At 47.0% G+C, this 20606-nt stretch overlaps 1 protein-coding gene across 7 annotated transcripts in view; it reads left to right on the top strand.

Moving 5' to 3' along the window:
* Positions 1-20606, top strand: part of CACNA1A (calcium voltage-gated channel subunit alpha1 A) — a 322020-nt gene that overhangs the window by 208287 nt on the left and 93127 nt on the right. For 4 of the 7 annotated variants that reach the window (XM_073803172.1, XM_073803171.1, XM_073803168.1 and 1 more), the window contains 4 exons: positions 8970-9073; positions 10173-10288; positions 11396-11453; positions 12957-13048. In XM_073803172.1, coding sequence (XP_073659273.1) covers positions 8970-9073; positions 10173-10288; positions 11396-11453; positions 12957-13048 — 370 coding nt within the window. The remainder of the gene's footprint in view (positions 1-8969; positions 9074-10172; positions 10289-11395; positions 11454-12956; positions 13049-20606) is intronic. The other 3 variants (XM_073803167.1, XM_073803170.1, XM_073803169.1) reach the window with 1 other exon arrangement.

Here is a 20606-nt window from a genome sequence, read left to right as displayed (position 1 = left end):
TGGAGATGGTGAAGGAAGACAAATGTACTGAAATTGTTATAAAAATATTGTTAAAAACAGATGGGTGACGTCATTTTAGTGTTTATAACACATTGCCAACAGGACCTGGCAATGAGTCAGATGACCCCCATAATTTCATGGGAGTGTTGAAGCTAAAAGATTTTGTGGGATATCTGGGAACTACATGTGATTTCTGTGGGTGAGGGGCATCACCGGTTCTGCCCACACTGTTGCAGTTTGCTGCCTCCCCTGGTAATGGAAGAAAATGCCCCACTTTCTGGTGGAAATTAGGGGAAGTGAAGGATTAACTTTTTTCATGCAAATTCACAGACTCCCCAAGGATTCCCATCCCAGTTGAGCCTGAGGGAATCTCACAGTGATTTCTGTGGTTGCTTGGCTAGGAAAACCCTCCGAGGAGGTTAGCAAGTAACTGAAATTCTCGCTGTCCGTGTCTGGCTCAGCCCCCACCACAAGTTACCCAATCCAAAATGTCAAGAGTGCCACTGTGGAGAAACTCTGCTCTAGAAGACCAGGGATCCTTGAAGATGGGGCATTGAGGCATCCCTGGGCATGGTGGACCTGCCCACATTATGATTTTGTAGTGGGGTGAGTGCTTATCCAAGCCCAAAGACCACAAAGGCAAGTATATTGAAATTCTCTGCCAGAAGTGTGGTCCGAGTCATGTCTAACTGCCATAAAATGAGCCTCAGTCAACAGAGCTGAGCTCTACCCTTGTCCTGGACCTCTGAAGGACCCAGAGGGCTCCTGTGCCCATTCCTGGGCCTGGGGCCCACATTGGATGTGGGCAGCCTTCTGGAATCCTAATGGGCTATCAGCTATTTCCTCTGTACCGCACTATTCTGGGTGTTTCTCTGTGCACCAGCCTGTGACTCCTTGATGGTAACCTTCTAAGGTAGAACCTTAAATAGTCCCATTTTACAGATGAGGAAACTGAGGGCCAAGGCCACACACAGGGAGTTAAGGTTGGAATCCAGCTCTGACTCAACACCAGTTCCCTCAGCATCTGCTATTTGCTACCTCCCATGGCAAACAGGATGGAGGACTGGCTCTCTGAGCTCAAGGGGGCGGCATGGGGAAGCCCAGGAGGGCTGCACTGGAGCCACTTGCTGGAGACAAAAGTTGGTGGCTCTGTGTATTGCTTGAGCAACAGGCAGCCTTATTTCACAAGGACCCCCTCACCATATGTGCATGCGTGACTCAAAAACAAAAAAAAAAAATCAGAAATCACCTCCACCCCACACAGAGGACATACCCAACATGCTTCTCACTGAATGAGCCAAAACGGCCTGGGGGTGCAGTGTGGGCGATGGGACTTGCCCTCTCTTAGTTGCTACCAGGGTGGGGAGAGGAAGAGTCTGGGGCCCTGGCAGGACCTGTACACCATTCGCTGAGAGCCTGCTGCATCCCTACATCCTCCTTGTATCATCAACTGATCCATAAAACAACCTCATGAGGGGAAATATTTTTAGGTCCATCTTCCAGATGAGGAAACTGAGGCTCACAGGGATGCAGTGACCTGCCAAGATCCCCTAGTCAAGGGTAGTGAAGTCAGGATTTGAACCCAGCACTGGGCACTAACCGTTACACTCCCTCCCTCCCTCTATGATTCTCACCTTCTCTGTTTTTTTCCCGTCTCTGTCTTTGTGTCTCTTAATTCTTGGTCTCTCTGTCTCTCTCTGTTTCTTCCTGTCTCTCTCTCTTTCTCTCTCCTCCTTTCCTTTCTTCGCCTCTTTATTCCTCTCTCTCCCCCACCTCTCTGTGCTTTTCTCTGTGTGTTTCTCTTACTCTCTCTTTCTATTCCTCACTTAATGGCAATTAAGAAAATGGTAAAACTGTGCTTAGTTGATGATTATAAATGCAAGTCCCTTGACAAATGGTCACTAATGGTTGAAACTGATCTTTGACCTAAGCCCTTGTATAATTCATAGATGTTTATTTTGGCCAACATCAAAGCATCAGATCTGGGGGACTTTAGATCACACATTCATTCAACTAACATTCATTGAATGTGTACTGCATGAAGGCAACGTTCTAGGCACCAGGGATATGCAGCAAATGGAAGAGACAAAAAATCCCTGTTTGGGGGGAGTTGACGTTTTGGTGGGAGAAGCAGGCAGCCAACAAGATAATTAAGAAAATTTTATATATATGGCAGAATCTTAAATATTTTAGGCTTTGTGGGCCATGCCGTCTCTGTCACAACTACTCAATCTGCTTTCGTAGCTCAAAAGCATCCACAGGGAAGATACATAATGAATGGGCATGGCTGTGTGCCGACAAACCTTAATTTACAAAAACAGGTGGCATGCATGGGTGGTGGTTTGTCCACTCCTGTGGAAGAGGGTGATGAAAGCTCAGGTGAAAAAACAATAGAGGGGCTGTGGATCCTCAAGGTGAGAGGTTGACGTTCTTCTAATAAGACCTGAAAGAGGTGAGGGACAGCCATGTAGGTATGTCAGGCAAGAGAGACCCAGGTGGATCGGACAGCCAGTGCAAAGGCCCTAAGGCAGGAGTGGTTCTGACATTTGTGAGGAGCCCATGTGGCTGGATGTGAGGGAGTGAGGGTGAACAAGGGAGCTGAAGAGGCCAGGGGAGGTGACAGGAGACCTCAGAGGCAGAAAGACCATATAATTCGCTGCCCAAACCAGGATAATTTTGAGAGTGAATGGGGAAAGGAGAACTCAAAAAATAATGAACAGGCGTCGCATGATTTAATAACAGGGACAAACTGGGACAGACATACGACCTCCCTCATGGCCACTGTGGGGCTTTGGCTGTTTCACATTTTTTTTTATCCCTTATGCTGGGGAATTGGGTGTTCTCTTGAGCCGAGGTTTGTTGTTTTTTTACATCTTCTATACTTTTTCTGACTGAACCATGCTCAAAAAAATTAGAGGAAAATAAGCCACAAAACAGAAGGCACTTCAGGGTTTTACTGAGACTCAGCCATTTGTTTGATGAGTATCGAATGCTTGCTAAGCGCCAGGCATCATGCTAGGTACCAACAGTGTGGAGGTGAATCAGTATTTTCCCTCTCCTTTAAGGCTCTCATGGGCCAATTGTTATAAACAGAAAGTACTGTGTAAGTGCAGTGAAGGAGTGAGGTAGAAAAAAAAAATCTGAGGGATACAAGCCAGAATGCTGGGTCTAGCCCCAGCTGTGCCATCCGCACCCTGTGTGAGCCAGGCAGATCATCTCCCTCAGCCTCAGTTTCCCCATCCACTGGAGATTCTGGGAATCAAGGGGTGTTGGTTGTCAGCTCAAACGGGCTCTACTAAAGTGACCGTTGTTGTCCCACCTGCCTCTTCGTTTCCCAGGGAAACAGCCTCATCGTTGGGACTTGGGATAAATACATTTCCCTGTCATTGTTATTATTTAAACAATCCGCCCACAGGGACTTGAAATGCAAATGAATATATTGACAAAATGATTCAGAAAGCAAAACCTGCTTGGAAGTGAATGAGAGTTCTGTCTGTGCTGTGAGGAGGGGCAAGCCCTTTTTGGCTGGAAGGCTTCTCCGAGAGGGGGCACAGTAGAATGAAAGGCTGAGTGATGAGATGGAATCAACCAAGTCAAGATGTAGGAGAAACTGTCTCCAAACAGAGGCTCAGAGGACAACCAGCTCATTGTAATCTTGAACCTTAATTTCTCTGTCAGATATACAGGAAACATTCTTTTCCCCCATCTGCCTCCTGAGAGCCATATAAAAGTCAGTGAGAAAGTGATATTTGAGAGAAATCTAAAGGAGATAAAGGAGTGAACCAAGGAAATATCTGGGTGTATCAATCAGGAAATCTAGGTTATGCTGCGGTAACAAACATTCTCCAATGTCACTGTGATTTTAACAACAAATGTCTTTTCTGGTTCGTGCTACATGTCCAGTGCAGGTTGGCAGTGAGGAAGAAGGGAGCTATACTCAGCAGAGTCACTTGGGACCTAGCTAATGGAGCAACCAGCACCTAGAACATTACCAGTTGGTATTCCAAAAGGAAAGAAAGCCCTGGAGGGTCCCACACTGGCAGTTCAGTGCTCTGGTCCAAAAGTGACTTAGGTATTTCCACTCGCTCCTCATTGGCCAGCACTCATCATATGACCCTCAGCCAACCACAGGGAGACAGGGACGGGCCATCTTGCCGTATCTCAGGAAATATTTAGTGACAGCACTAATGAAGAATAGCGTTGCAGGCAGTGGAACTCTTTGAGCCTTGGGAAGAGAGACAAGACGATCTTGCAAGTGTATCTTTCTGGTGTTAATGACTTTGACAAGCAAGCAATTTCCCTCCTCCCCACATCCAGACTCATGAGCACACCCACGCTTAACCTGAACTGCCAAAGGATGTAAGACCCGGGATGGGAGGTTGATGTCCCCCACATTCTGTGCTATCACAGAATGGCCAAGGAAGCTCCAGTCTTTCGGCTTGGGAAATATATTTCTCATTTTTCTCCTGAGCAAACCCCAGGAAGCCCACCTACTGATCAAAAACTGCACCCAACCCTCTGCCAGCTTCTTCTCTGTGAGTTGTTGGATCCACAGCATGGAACTGAGTCATTTGGGCTGGATTGGAAAGAGAACAAGCATCTCTAAAATCAGGCAACAGAACCCCAGTCCCCAGGGAGGGAAAATCAAGACAAGGGAGGAAGAAGGAGAGAGGAGGGAGAAGGGAGCACAGCTTGGGGTGGAGGATGTGGGCTGTGTGGGGAGCCACCTCTCATTCAGTCATTCAACAAACATTTATTGGACACTGCGTGCATGCCTGGCATTGTGATAGGGAATATGGCAGTGGGAAAAAAGCACAATGTCCCTGCTCCATATGGAATTGACAGTGGGGAGACAGACAATGAGCAGGAGAAATAAGTATAGAGGAGGAGATGCGCTAAGGGAAAAATAGAGCAGGAAATGAGATTAGAAATGAAGGTGCAACTGTAAAAGGCCATCAGGGAAACCCTGCCCGAGAAAGTGGCCTTTGAGCAGAGATCTGAAGGAGGTGAGGGAGCCATGTAGGAAATTGGGGGAAGAGCATTCCAGGCAGAGGAAGCAATAGGTGCAAAGGCCCTGAGGTGGGACTGTGCTTGGTGCGTTTGAGGAGCTATAGGAAGGCCATGTGGCTGGAGTGATCCAGGGGGAGAATGACAGGAGAGCAGGGCCTGGAAGTGATGGGGTCGGGAGGTGGCACCTCTGCCATTTAGTAGCTCAGTTACTGTGTTCTTTGTCTGTGGCTGACATCACCAAGTACCACAACTGGATGGCTTAAAACGACAAAAATGTATTCTCTCACAGTTCTAGAGGTCAGAGTCCAAAATCAAGGTGTCAGCAGGGTTATACTCCCTCTGAGACTCTGGGTAGAATTCTTTCTTGCCTCTTCCTGACTTCTGGTGGTGACTGTCCGCCCTCAGCACTCCTTGACTTGCAGCTGTGTCCCTCCAATCTCTGCCTCCATTGTCACATGGCTGTCCTCTCCCCTGTGTGTCCCTGTCTTCACCTGTTACTTCTTCTTCTTAAAAGGACACCAGTCATAGTGGACTAGGGCCCACGATCGTGACTTCTTCTTAACTTAATGGCAGCTGCAAAGACCCTGTTTCCAAATAGGGTCACATTGAAAGGTACTGGAGGTTAGGATTTCAACATATCTTTTTTTGGGGGGTGGGGCGTGCCAGGCAGCATGTGGGATCATAGTTCCCTGACCAGGGATTGAATCTGTGCCCCCTGCATTGAGAGCATGGAGTCTTAACCACTGGACCTCCAGCGAAGTCCCTCAACATATCTTTTAGGAGGGATACAATGCAGCCCACGACAGGGACCTTGGGCATGGGACTTTACCTCTATGTGCCTAGGTTTCCTCACCCGGGAAGATGGGGAGGATTACATACCACCTTTTGTGAGAGGATTAAATGAGCTCAAGTAGGCTGAGGACCTGGCACTGTGAGTGTCTTTTATGCCGGGCAGCATCATGGGGCCAGGTGGTTCTAAACATATCAGGGAGCTGGGGTGTGGGCAGATCCTGGGGTGGAGGGGCTGCCTTGGTACCAAGGGCCTCAGCCATTTCTCCCCGTTCAGTCCTGCCCCTCTTCCCCCACCCACCCACTGCTCCGTCTCCATCCCAAACCTCCTTCCTGAGATAGCCAGACTTTTTTCTTCTGTTGGCCGGTGCAGGCTTTCTCTCCCTGGGCTATAGTTAGCCCTAAGAAATGGTAGCGGAAAGACCTCAGCCACAGCAGCATCATCAGAGGGGAAAGCACAAAGCCAGTCCTGCCTTCTGTCCACCCCTGTTCTGCTGACCCTTTTCTTTCTTCCAGAACCTCCAAGAAGCAAAGCATTGGAACTCTGTTAGAACAAGGGTGTGAGCAGGGGACTGGCATATTCATTGTCCCCTGAACCTGTCTGTGTCCATCATGGAAGTTGGCTTTTTGGGTTGGTTTGTTTTCTTTTTTTTTAATTATTGTGGTAAAATAAACATAACCTAACATTTACCATCTAAACCATTTTTAGCTGTCCAGTTCGTTGGCATTAAGTGCATTCACTTTGTTGTGCAGCCGTCACCACCATCCATCTCCAGAACTTTTTCATCTTGCAAAACTGTAACTCTGTCCCCGTTAAACACTAACCCTCCGTCCCCCTCCCCCAGCCCCTGCCCACCATTCTGCTTTCTGTCTCTGTGAACTTGACAACTCTGGGAACCTCATATAAGTGGAATCATACAGTTTTCGTCCTTTTGTGTCTGGCTTATTTCATTTAGCATAATGTCCTCAAGGTTCATCCATGTTGTAGCATGTGTCAGAATTTCCTTGCTTTTTAAGGTAAAGTTGACTTTCTTTAAAAAAAAAACAAAAAACTTTTTCTTGGTTCAAGTAAAATACACATATAGGACACTTCACAGATCACATCTGATGAATTTTTACAAACTGAACACACATGTGTAACCAGCACCCAGGTCGATCAGGAAACAGAACCTTCTCAGCCCCAGAAGGTCCCCCTCGTGTTCCCTCCAGAGTCACTACCCTCCCCAAAGGATACTCCATCTGGACCTGAAACATCATCAACTCATTTGCCTGTTTTTTGTATTTTGCATGAATGGAATCTTACGTATATGCTCTTTTCTGTCTGGCTTCTTTTGCTTGATGCTAAGTCTGTAAAGTTTCATGTGGTGGATGGCAGTCGTTCATTGCACAATATTCCATTTATCTTCCCTCCTGTTGAGAAGGGTTCAGTTTGTTTCCAGTTTGGAACTGTTATGAAGATCACCACTATGAACATTCTTGCATGTGTCTTTGGCATACACAGGTTCACATTTCTGTTGGATAACATCCCCGGAATGTAATGTTCATGACATAGTGAAGGTGCCTGATTTAATTTTCGTAGAAATTCCCAACCCATTTTTCAAAGTGGTTGTACCATCTATTATGGATTGAATTGTGTCCCTTCCAAAATGCACGTGTTGAAGCCCTAACTCCTAGTACCTCAGAATGTGACTTTACTTGGAAATGGGATCATTGCAGGAGTAATTAGTTAAGATAAGGTCATTAGGATGGGCCCTAATCCAATATGACTGGTGTCCCTATAGAAAGGGGAAATTTGGACACAGAGAAAGACATGCACTCAGGAAGAAAGTCATGTGTTGATGAAGGCAGAAATCAGGGTGATGCATCTACAAGCCAAAGAACCACCAAAGATTGTCAGCAAACCCCCAGATACCAGGGGAGAGGCATATGCTCCCTCAGAGCCTCCGGAAGGAACCAACACTGCTGCTACCCTGATCTTGGATTTCTAGCCTCCAGAACTGTGAACCAATAAATTTCTGTTGTTTTAAGTCACCCACTTGGTGGTTCTTTATTACAGCAGCCACAAGAAACACATACACCATGTTACCCTCCCATTGGCAGCATGAGACAGTTCCAGTTCCTCCACAGATTCACAGCACCAGTGTCAGTCGTTCTCATTTTAGCCTTTCTGCAGGGCAGCAGTAGCACTGAAAGTGCTTTTAAAGGTGAGCTTTTAAAGCCACATCTGCCCCCGCCCACACACACACACACACACACATTCTGCAGATGCCATAGAGCTGATGGACCACCAGAAGCCTTCCCCAGCACAGAGATTAAGTCCACAGGCTCTGGGTCCTGGCCCCCTGGTTCAAATCCCATGTCCACCACTGTCTAGCTCTGTGACCTCATGCTGGCAATTTTGTCTTTCTGGGCCTGTTTCCTCAGTGCATGACAATAACATAGGGACATCATGGGAATTAAACAAGTAAATAAGCCAATGTAGGTAATATGCTTAGAGGAGTGTCCAGCACAAATAAGTACTCTTTAAGTGCTGGGGGGTTTTTTTCTTTCTTTCTTTCTCTATTCTTGATTTTCTTCCCCTCCTCTCACTTATTGGCACAGTGTTCTGTTCTCCCAGAGAAGAATGTTCTATTTGTGGACTTCTTCCCCTTGAAAATTGATCTGGGCATTTCTGGGAATTTTTCTGTGGTTGACATTGAGGCTGCAGGCAATAGAGGAGGGAGACACTTAAGGAAAAGGTTCACGGCCCTGCCGTCTGGCTTGGTGATTTAACCTGATTATCAGACCCTGCCATCATGACTGTTTGGGGGAGAAGGGAGGGAACTGGGGGTTCATTTCTACATTTCAATGAGCTTTTTTACCTTCTCCTCCTGGAGTTTGATCTGTGGAGTCCTCCTGAGTTTCATGCTGGTTTCTGGTCCTGTGAGGACTACATGATTAGGAGGGGGCTTTGTCCTTCTAGTGGTACCTCTGGAGTCTCCCCCACTGGTTGATCCTGTGCTCTCTCTCCCTCTCTGGGCTACCAGAGCTCTAGGACTCCACAGGCCAAGGACATTTGAGGACAGAGTCCCAGGAGAACAAGAGTTCCCCCTTCCTTCACCTGTCAGGTCATACCTGAGTCCCACTCAGTGCTCACCTGCTTTCCTTCCTCACCTCCCCCCCCCCCATAGAGCAACGATGCCTCAGGGAACACTTGGAACTGGTTGTACTTCATCCCCCTCATCATCATCGGCTCCTTTTTTATGCTGAACCTCGTGCTGGGTGTGCTGTCTGGGTAAGTCTCTGCTACTCCCCCCATCCCACTCCCCCTCACCATCTTTTTCCCAGGAAGAGGCCATCATTCTCCAGGCAGAGAATAGGCCTCTTCTATTGCTTTGGGTTATTAGACAGTTATCAGCAAGCCATGTACAGGTGCATAAGTTGTGCACTGCTGAAGGCACCCAGTGAAGGGACTCATGGGAGGTGAAATCCAGCCCAGCCTTCACTCACCAAGCTGTGCTGCTGGCACTGAGCTACCTCCGCCCAGGGGGCGGGAAGCCTCTTTGTAATTTAGACCTCTCACTTGGAAGGTTTTCTCAAAATTTTCAGGCCCACAACCCAAAACACAAGAAAAGTCTATAGAGCTTTAATTTCTATAATCTACATTTTGTTAAAGAAACAATAGGTTGGGTTCCCCCCTCCCCTATTTTCCAAATATAAAATCGTAGCATACAATCAACCATGCATTTTCATGACACACATTGTCCCCTACCCCCAAGATTGTTTTTCTGGCTTAACCGTAAGTGAGTTTCATTTTTCTCACTACAAGAAGTCTGGGGACTGGTTTGGTGGCTCCATGGTGCCATGATGGACCCCAGCGTCTTCTAGCTTTCCACTCTGACATGCTTTTGGAGGCTTCCAGTCTCGTGGATGCTTCATGGTCTCAGGATAGCTGCTTCATGCTCACAAGATAGGCATCTCACATTCCAGACAGGAAGAGGAAGAAGGGAAACTGGAAGAGTCCTATATCACAGAAGTGAGGCTGCTGCAGAAATCTTCAGCTCATGTGTCATTAACGTAATTTAAGAGAGGGATGCAACTATTCTTTAGCCAGGAGTACAGAGAATGGGAATGGGGTATGCAGCCAGCAGTGGTTGGCATGGCATGGTTTACGGTTTTGTTTTGTTTTTCTCTAACTGGGTGCCGTTGTTGGGACATGTGGGAAGCTGGCAGAAATACCCACTCCTGTAATATTCTGATCTTCTGTCAGAAGACCTGATTCCTCTTGTTGAAAGGCACTGCCCTCCAGGGATTCTGAATCCCCAAACATACACACACAGAGACTCCCTAAAATTTCTAAAACGGCCAGACCTGACTCTTCTGTGCTTCTTCAGGGAGTTTGCCAAGGAAAGGGAGCGGGTAGAGAACCGGCGGGCTTTTTTGAAGCTGAGGCGACAGCAGCAGATTGAACGAGAACTCAATGGGTACATGGAGTGGATCTCGAAAGCAGGTGAGGCCCTTTCATCCTGGGGCTCAGGAATTGAAATCCCAGGCCACGGAGCACACAGAGAGTCATGCGTGCAGTTTGGAGATGGATGAGGGAAGGGTCATGATGGGAGGAGAAAGAGGACCTGGACTGCTGGTTCCAGTTTTTAGCAACAGGAATCCAGCGGGATGAAGCCAGGATATGACATACATAACACTTAAGAGCTTTAAAATCAGACATTGGGTTAGATCCCAACTCTGCCACCTCCTAGCAATGCAGCTCACCTCCCTGTGCCTCAGTTTCCCTGCCTGTTAAACAGAGGTAATGATAGTACCTACCTCATAAGGCTGTTTGAGGAGTCTCTAAGGTAATCCCAGCTAAGTCACCTAAGAAGAGCAGTGCCTCCCATACAGTAGGTCCATGTTTATTTGTTCAGCTAGTTAGACACTTATGGGACACCTGCTGTGTGCCAGGCACTGCTCTAGGCCCTGAGATCTGGTCTCTGCCTGCAGGACTCTGATAGTCTAGTGAGAGAGGAGAAAATAACCAAATACATATAATGTTGGATGTTGCCAAATGCTGAGAGGAAAAATAAAACGGAGTAGGAGGCAGAAAACAGTCAGAGAAGGAAGGGTGATCAGAGGGGGTCTCTCTGAGGAGGTGACCTCTGAGCCGAGACCTGAAGGAAGTGAAAAAGGAAGCCATGTGGATGTCTAGGGGAAGAGCTTTCCAGGCAGAGGGAACAGCAAGTGCAAAGGCCCAGGGGTAGGAGTAGAGTTGAGTCATAGCAGGGAAGCTGTGTGTGGCTGGAGCAGCGTGAGGTGGAGAGTGGGAGAAAAGGAGGACAGAGAGATGATGGGGGCCAAAACAGGCAAGATCTTATAGGCTATGGTAAGGAGGTTGGTTTTTATTTTGAAGGAGGTAGGGATGATGTTGGCTTTAGGACCATCGTTGAAGTGGGGCTGGGAGTCAGAAGCAAGTGAGCAGCACATTTCTGGCTGATTGAGTTGTCACTCAGCAAGGGGAGAGTAGAGTGGCCACGAGGACCCTTCTCCTTCCTGGTCCAAGGGAACCCATCCCCAGGAGAGTCCTCCAGACGCTGGAGCTTAACTATGTGCTCTTCCTCTTCAGAAGAGGTGATCCTCGCCGAGGATGAGACCGACGGGGAGCAGAGGCATCCCTTTGATGGTAACTGCTCTGAACCTGGCTCCAGGGGTGGGGGTGAGTCCCAGGGGACACAGGAGGAGCCGAGGCTGGGGGGACAGGCTACTCCATTCTGAGGGGCTTCCAGGGAATGGATGTTCAGGGCCCAGGTATGCCAAGAACAAGCACAAGACCAGGTCAGGCTCAGGAAGATAACGGGAATGGTGGGAATCCGCTTCCTCGAGGAATTTCAGGACCTTAACATGGGGTTTCCCTTTCTTGCCTGCCCTTTCTGCTTTGACCATGTGCCCAGCTACTTCTGCTTTGACCATGTGCCCAGCTACTTCTGCTTTGTGCCTCCATTTTCCCCATCTGTCAAATGGGCATGATAATAATCATACCTACCTTAGTTGATTGTTCATGAGAATTATATTAATTATTGCAAATAGAATGCATAGGACAGCGTCTGGCTCGGGGTCAGCCCCACTTGTGTTCACTAAGTAAAATAAATAATAATAATTTCACCAATGGGAATTCCCTGGCAGTCCAGTGGTTAGGACTTGGCGCTTTCACTGCAGTGGCCCGGGTTCAATCCGTGGTTGGGGAACTAGGATCCCGCAAGCCACACAGCACAGCCAAAAATAAAATGAATTAAATTAAAAAGATAATAATAATAATTTCAGGGCTTCCCTGGTGGCGCAGTGGTTGAGAGTCCGCCTGCCGATGCAGGGGACATGGGTTCGTGCCCCGGTCCGGGAAGATCCCACATGCCGCGGAGCGGCTGGGCCCGTGAGCCATGGCCGCTGAGCCTGCGCATCCGGAGCCTGTGCTCCGCAACGGGAGAGGCCACAACAGTGATAGGCCCGCGTACTGCAAAAAAATAATAATAATAATTTCACCAAGAATCCAGCTTACTATTAAGGACAGTTGTCTCACATGTTAGAAAGCTGTCTAGACAGAGCAATGACTTTGGATTGAAGAGACCAGGAGTGAAAAGGAAGGAAAGGAGCTGGGGCCCTATCCCAGTAGGTTAGAAAATGGATTTTGTGGGGAGGGAAAGAGATTACCCTTGGGGGTGTCTGAATCACTTTATTGGAAGTATATGCCTGTACTCACTGTCCCCTGGCGAGCTCTTGGGGGTGGAGAACCTAAATAATGAGGAAGGGCTTCCACAGTCCCAGCCCACCTAGCAAGTGTGCTAAAGGGTAAGGGGTGGGCTGTTTTCATAGGAGTCACTACATACCCAATCCCAGGGCTCCTAGAGGGAAAATGATAGCTGAGAGCCCAGACTTCGAGTCAGACTGAACGGGACGTGGTTCTCATCTTTACCCCTTGGGCAAAGTCACGTAACCTCCCTAAGCCTCTGTCTCCACATCTGTGAAATGCGCATGCTCTTACTTTCCACCAAACCAGACCACCACGCGGGTAAGGTCCAACCACACATAGAAAGTCCCTGGTAGAGCCCAGCACCCAAGGACACACTCAGTCGATGTCATTTTTGTGGCAAAAAGGGTAACGTCTTTTTCTCTTGCCATGTTTCCATTGTTGGAGCTCTGCGGAGAGCCACCATAAAGAAAAGCAAGACAGACCTGCTCAACCCCGAGGAAGCTGAGGACCCGCTGGCCGATATTGCCTCCGTGGGTAAGTCCTCCTGCTGCCGCCTGGCAGTCGTTTATTACTGATCGCCCTCGAGATGGAGTGTGAGAGCTTGGGGCACCGGGCTGCCTAGATCTGGGTCTTGATTCTGCTTCTTCCCACCTGTGTCCGGGGGCAGATGACATGATTATGAGAATAACAACAGAGCGTGTCTTTGCATATTATTGGGAGGAGAAATAAAACTAAGTAATCTACATATAGGGACTCCCCCTGACAGTCCCGTGGTTAAGACTCCGCGCTTCCACTGCAGGGAGCACAGGTTCCATCCCCGGTCGGGGAACTAAGATCCCACATGCCGCGTGGCGCGGCCAAATGAATAATAATAATCATCCACATGCAGCATTTAGAACAACATGTGGCAGAGAATAAGGTCCCCATGATATTGGCTAATATTATTATTCATTAATTATTTATGAATAATATTATTATTGTTCATTAGTTCTCATTGAGGGGCTACATTTATTAGGTGCCCAACTGTGAACAAGATAGAGACCAAATCCCCACCCATGTGGATCTTGCCGTCCAGGGCAGAAAATAGATATTAAACAGGTCATTACACAAATAAACCTGTAATGATAACAGCGCTTCAGAGGAGATGCCCCGCGCTCAGCCTGCTCTGGAAGAGTGGAGTGTGGTCAGGGAGGGCTTCTCAGAGGAGGTGACACTGACAATGAGAACTGAAGGGTGGGTAGGAGTTCACCATGGCAGTGACAGCAGAGAGAAGGCTGTGCTCAGGCTGTTGCTGTTGGTTATCTCCAAGGGCAGCGTTTGAGGTGGGAGAGGACATTGACTTCTTTCCTTGTCACCCCTCTTGTTTGAGACTGTGTTGCTTTCGATCTTTCCCAAGGAGACTCTACTATCTTTTGAAATGGGTTTTTTAAAATTCCGATTATGAAGGGAATTCCCTGGCAGTCCAGTGGTTAGGACTCTGCGCTTTCACTGCCCAGGGTATGGGTTCAATCCTTGGTGCAGGAACGAAGATCCCGAGAGCTGCATGAGTACAGCAAAAATAAAATAAAATAAAAATTCCAGTTATGAAGAGTGGGTGGGGGAGCTTCCAGGCAGAGGAAATAAGACAAGACTCTGAGGGGAGAAGGCATTAAGGCTGATGGGGTATATGGAGCATAGAGGCAAGGATGAGAGAAGGAGGGAGGGAGGAGGGAATTCAAAATATACACCTGTTTCTGGGACTTCCCTGGCGGTGCAGTGGTTAGGACTCGGTGCTTCCACTGCAGGGTGCACGGGTTCGATCTCCGGTCGGGGAGCTAAGATCCCACAAGCCTTGAGGCACGGCCAAAAAATAAAAATAAAAATATACGCGTGTTTCTAATCCCCAGGAACCAACTACTTCATACTCTGCTTTTCTCATTCACTTCTAGCTTATAAGCTTACTGCTGAGTTTCAAAATGATTTCCGTCACTGTCCCACACTCCAGAGGGTGGCTATACTATGGTTTGCTCAGCGTGGCTTTATTATATGGTGTTTGAGTTGTTTCCAATTTTTGCCCTTACGAGGAGCACTGCTGGGAACATTTACGTACAATGACTCCCCCCACCCTTTGGGTGGATTTCCTTGGGGATAATTATAGGATCAAAGATGTTAACAGGTTTTCAACTCATTATTCACAGAGCCATTCTGAGTTTCAAAAACACTGAACCCATTTATAAACCTGCCAAGTATTCAGACACTCACGGATTCTCCCACACCGGCCATTGCCTATTACCCGTTTAATTTCCTTTCCCAGATAAGTCGGTTTGTAATGATACCTTAAAGCTTGTTTTCATTTGCATTTTTAATTTCTAGCCCACACACTCTTTTCCTCGTAATGATGAACAAGTCCTGTTTCCACTTGTGGATACATCTGTTTCTCTCCTTCCAGCAAATTCAGGCATTGGCATGCCCCATCAATGCTCTGTGAATTTGATCCATTACATCTGTCCAACATCTTTTCCCCTTTAGGTTGCTTCCATTCTTCTAATCTGTTTTGTTATATTTTGATAGGCAAATATTTTTTGTCTATACCACATTTATTAAATGTCAGGCACTGAAAAAAATAGGGTACCCAAGGTCTCCTCTATGGATAAGATTGGGTACCTGTTCTTAATTAACAGGGAGATATTATTTTTCATCAGTCCTTCTAAAAAAGATGAAAAAGTGATACCACCCAGTGTTGGCAACGATGAGGAGAAGTGGGCATAGCCATATGCCATTGTCAGGAATGTAGGTTGCAGTGTTTGTGATGTATGGTTTGGCATTATTTAATTATTGATGTTTATATTCTTTGACCTAGAATTTCTGCTTCAAAACATTTCTTCACATATGCAAAAGATCTATGTACCAACCTCTTCTCAGCAGCACTGTTTTCTGGTACTCAAAAAAGTAAAAACCAGAAACAACCCGTGTGCCCCCAAATAGGGAAATGGTTAAAGAAATTATAGTATTTATATACAATTGAATACTCTGCTGCCAGGAAAAAGAATGGAGTTGCTATGGCATGGAAAGATGTCTGAAATATATTTTTTGGTGAAAAAAAGCAAGTTGTACAACAAAATGTAAAATGTGTGGTCCCATTTTTAAAACAAAATTAAGAAGTGTGAGAGGTACTTAAAGATGTAGAAACTGGAGGGATTGCAAAGGATTTTCACTTTCTCCATGACATTGTTCCTGGAATGGATGGATTAGTGACAGGCATTACTTTTGAAATCAGAAAAGTAATTAGGTAAGTTTAAAGTTACTTAAAAGCAACAGAGACTAATTATAAGGAGTCTAATAGCTATACAAGGCAGGAAGGAATTTGTCTGGTGGAAAAGCAAAGAAAGCTTCATGAAGGAGGCGTTTTTTAACTGGGCTTCACGTGCAATGGGGAGAGTGTTACTAGTTCACTGGGGTCACCATAATAAAATAGCACAGACTGGGTGACTTCTTTTTTCAAAACAGAAACTTACTTTCTCATAGTCCTGGAGGCTGGAAGTCCAAGATCAAGGTGTTGGCAGGGTTGGTTTCTGGTGTGGCCTTTCTCCTTGGTTCACAGATGGTTGTTTTCCTCTGTATCTTCACGTGGTCTTTCCTCCATGTGTGTGGTCTTTCCTCCATGTGTGTCTGTGTCCTAATCTCCTCTTCTTATAAGGACGCCAGTCATAGAGGATTAAGGCCCACCTTAATGATCTCGTTTTAGTTTAATTACCTCTTGAAAGGCCCTCTCTCCAAATACAGTCACATTCTGAGATCCTGGGGGCAGGGTGGGGGTTGGTTAGAACTTCAACATATGAATTTGTGGGACACGGTTCAGCTCCTAATGCCGGGGGGAGTGGGGATGATCCAGGAAGCCATGATAGATTCACAGAGGGTTTGTCTGTGGGAGACCCTGGGGCTCGAATTTGCGGCTGACATAAGAAAACTTGCTACTTGGAGAACCCAGATTCAAGGCTGACATTTGATAAATGTGTGATAAAAGGAAGATGATAAACCAAAGTTGAAAGCTGTCACACTGAATAAGTGCCAACGCTGTCCCATAGCACCTCTGTTAAGAAAGAAGGTGACTTTCAACTTTGTAGATGGATCCAAGACACAGGCCAGTGGCTTGTTCTCCCAGGACAGGTTTGCTCCAGGCAAACCCAGCTAAAGCCAGCTCCCTTGCCTGATAGATCAAAAACCCACAGGAAGGGGCCCCTGTGCTAGCAGGGGCTTCCTAAACAATCCTGAAAGAGACCTCTGAAATTCCAGGGTTCTGACAAGGAAATGCCTTTACCTTTATTTATTTACGTAAAATAATAATAATAATGTGTTTCAAAGTCAGGCAGGAACTGTGTAACATTTGCCCTCATGTTGTACCCTAGTAAATGCAGCTTTATGTAACTGATGATTCTACTGTGCTGTCAGCTCATTTGATAAACACATTACACAACGGTCTCGTGTAGAGTTGATCAACTGACTGTTGAAATATGGACCTTGAGTCATTGTTAGGAAGAACTGAGCCATGGATGGAATCTGCCATCACAACACAGGTTCTTTAGGAAAATCAGATTCCATTTAGATGGTTTTAAGGGTATAAGCTCAGTGTGGGCTGTATTCGTTTGCTAGGGCTGCTGTCACAGAGTACCACGAACTGGGTGGCTTAAAACAACAGAAGTGTATTCTCTCACAGCTCTGGAGGCCAGAAGTCCAAATGGAGATCAAGATGTTGGCAGGGCTGTGCTGCCTCTGAAGACTTTAGGGGAGAATCTGCCCCCACGCTTTTCTCTTCGCTTCTGGTGTTGTCGGCAATCCAGGGCTCTCTTTGGCTTTTACTTGCCTCACTCCAATTTCTGCCTCTGTCGTCACATGGTCTTTTCCTGTGTGTCTCCGTGTCTCTTCTCCTCTTATAAGGATACCAGTCATTGGATCTAGGGCTCACTCTAATCGAGTCTGACCTCATCTTAACTTGATGTCATCTCCAAAGACCCTATTTCCAACTAAAGTCATATTCACGGGTACCAGGGGTTAGGGACTTCCACACATCTCTTTGAAGGACAGTTCAACCCACAATTTGGGAAGCACCTATTTCAATTTAAACAGAGAAATTGAAGAGCCTATAAATTGCCCCAAATCCCAAGATTCAGCCTTGGTAGTGCCATACTGCTGTCCTCACCGTGGAACATTCCTGACTAGGACTGGTCGCCTCTGGCTCTTGACTCCTTGAATGTAGCTGATCTGAACTGAAATGTGCTTCATACTAACGCATTAGATTTGGAATACATAGTACAAAAAAAAAAAAGAGTGTAAAATATCTCTTTAATATATTTCTATATCAATTCCACATTGAAATTGATATCTTAGATATATGGGGTTTCATAAAATAGCTTATTAAAATTATTTTTTAAATCTAAGGATTGCCTGCAATTACAGTTCCAGACCACAGAGGAAAAGTATAGACAAGAGTGTATAGAAAAAGGGAGCATGGGTCAGAGCAAGTACGAAATGCAATAAATAGAGGAGACAGTACAGAGCTGGCACACGGCCTGGCATGCAATAGGTGTTTAGTTAATATTCACTTTCCTCTCCATTCCTGTTGAGTGGGATGCCTATTGTGGGATGTGTCTCCAGGCCCTGTGATCAGGAAAGACTTCCTCCAGGCATTGGTATGTGAACGGGTCTTGATTTCAGCTCTTAGGGTTGTAGTAAGAGATTTTAATCTTACCAATAAGCATGATGTGTCAGCGTCATGCTAGGGGATATTAACTCATTGATTTCTCCCAACGGCCCTGTGAGGTGGAAGGCACTGGAGTCCCAGGATGCAAGGTGACTTGTCCGAGGTCATCTGCCCAAGGTCACTCGCCTGTTGGTGATGGAGCCGGGTTTCCATGTGGCTCCAGCAGGAGCTGGGGTAAGGGGCCTCCTGCCTGGTGTGATTGCCAAGGCTTGTGGATGCCTGTGGGTCTGGGCACATCTTTGGGAGCCATAAGGACCAGAAATGTCCCAACTGGGAAGGGGTGTGAAGAGCCACCCTAGGGTTCCCAGTGCCCATGGGGTCAGGCAGGTGATGGACATGAGGGGAGGATCCAGCCACTGGACCCAGCCAACTGCTGCTGGGCAGGAATGTGGTCCCTTCCTCACGGCCACATGTTCCAGGAGTGAGTGCAGCATGGTGGCCGAGAGCACAGGCTCTGAACTAACTCGACACTTCTTAGCCAGTTACTGGACTCCCCTCAGTCTCTGTTTGCTCAGGGTGTAAAAGGGTGTTAATGACGGTCCCTACTTCCTAAGGTTGTGATGAGGAATTTACTGTGTAAAATGCATCCCCCGCAGTGCCTTCTAAATGTTCAAAACATGTCAGCTGTTATTTTCATTCATGAGAAGCTGAAATCCATATTTTTATGGAAAATCTCCCAGTTTTTAAATGTAGACCAGTAATTTTAAATTTCACAAACCCAGGATGAACCAGTATGGCCCCTGGGGTGCCAACTCCCAGCCTCTGTTTAGAATTTTGCTAATAGGAAGTGGCATCCTGAGAGATGTTTTACGTGTCCCATGCCTGGCTGGTGTGATGAGGTTGATGAAGTGCTTGATGGATGAACGTATAAATGAACAAATGAATGAATGGATGGGTGGATGGATGAATGAATGTGTGAATAAATGATGAATGAAGCAACAAATTGGTGAATTCATGGATGCACTAATGAATGGACAAATGATGAAAGAAAGAATAAATGAATGAATGACATACCAATGAGTGAACAAATGAATGAATGCACAAATAAATGAACGAATGAGCACACTAATGAATAAATGAAAGAATGAATGAACCAATGAAGAACAATGAACAAATGAATGCAATGGAAGATTTTCAAGAGGAAGTTTTGATTTTTTTTTTAATTTATTTTTGGCTGTGTTGGGTCTTCGTTGCTGCGCGCGGGCTTTCTCTAGTTGCAGCGAGCAGGGGCTGCTCTTCATTGTGGTGTGCGGGCTTCTCATCGCGGTGGCTTCTCTTGTTGCGGAGCACGGGCTCTAGGCACACGGGCTTCAGTAATTGTGGCGCACGGGCCTAGTTGCTCCGCGGCATGTGGGATCTTCCCAGACCAGGGCTCGAACCTGTGTCCCCTGCATTGGCAGGCGGATTCTTTTCCACTGCGCCACCAGGGAAGTCCCACAAGAGGAGGTATTTTAGAAGGTAAAATCAATCTATCCAAAACTGAGCTCTGAACCTCCCTCCTATCCCTCCCGGGGCTCAGGCCAAAAACCTTGGCTTCTCCCTCTCTCTTCCACCCACACTTGGTCCATCAGCAAATGTCAAAATCTACCTTAAACAATACATCCCAAATCTGCCCACTCTTCTTCCTTCTCAGCCACTATGGAGTGGTAGCCCCATTATCATTTGCCTGGACTAGAGCCGTCACCTCCTCCCTGCTCCTGCCCTTGCCTTCCACAGTCTTTGCCCCCCACAGCAGCCAGGGGGCACCTGTGAACCCCAGTCAGCTCACATCCCTCCTCTGCTCAAACCCTCCATGGCTCCCACCTCACTCAAAACAAAAGCCCAAGTTCTCCCCACAGCCCCCAAGGCCCTTCACAACCTGCCCAGTCTCCTCCCTGCCCTCACCTCTTCCCTTTTCCCACCTGAACCACTCCACGCCAGCCACACTGTTCTCTTTATGCTGCTCCCACAGTATGTCAGGCAGGCACATTCCTGCCTCAGGGCCTTTGCACTTCCTATTTCCTCTGCGTAAGGTACCTAAGATGCTAAGGTAACTCAGGCCAACCCCTTCACCTTAACCACTTGATTTAGTACTGCCACCTGCCCAGTGGTCCCTCCTGGGGGTCCCAGTCCCCTTATTTTGCTCTACTTTCTCTTTTTTCCAAAGCACTTTTCACCTTCCATCACACTATTTTTTTTAATATTTATTTATTTATTTGGCTGTGCCAGGTCTTATTTGCAGCACGCAGGATCTTTAGTTGTGGCATATGAACTCCTAGTTGCAGCATGTGGGATCTGGTTCCCTGATCAGGGAACATAGCCGGGCCCCCTGCATTGGGAGTGTGGAGCCTTAGCCACTGGACCACCAGGGAAGTC

The sequence above is a fragment of the Tursiops truncatus genome, chromosome 3, assembly GCF_011762595.2.
Source record: "Tursiops truncatus isolate mTurTru1 chromosome 3, mTurTru1.mat.Y, whole genome shotgun sequence".
Lineage (NCBI taxonomy): Eukaryota > Metazoa > Chordata > Mammalia > Artiodactyla > Delphinidae > Tursiops > Tursiops truncatus.
This window is presented reverse-complemented; position numbering and strand designations above follow the sequence as displayed.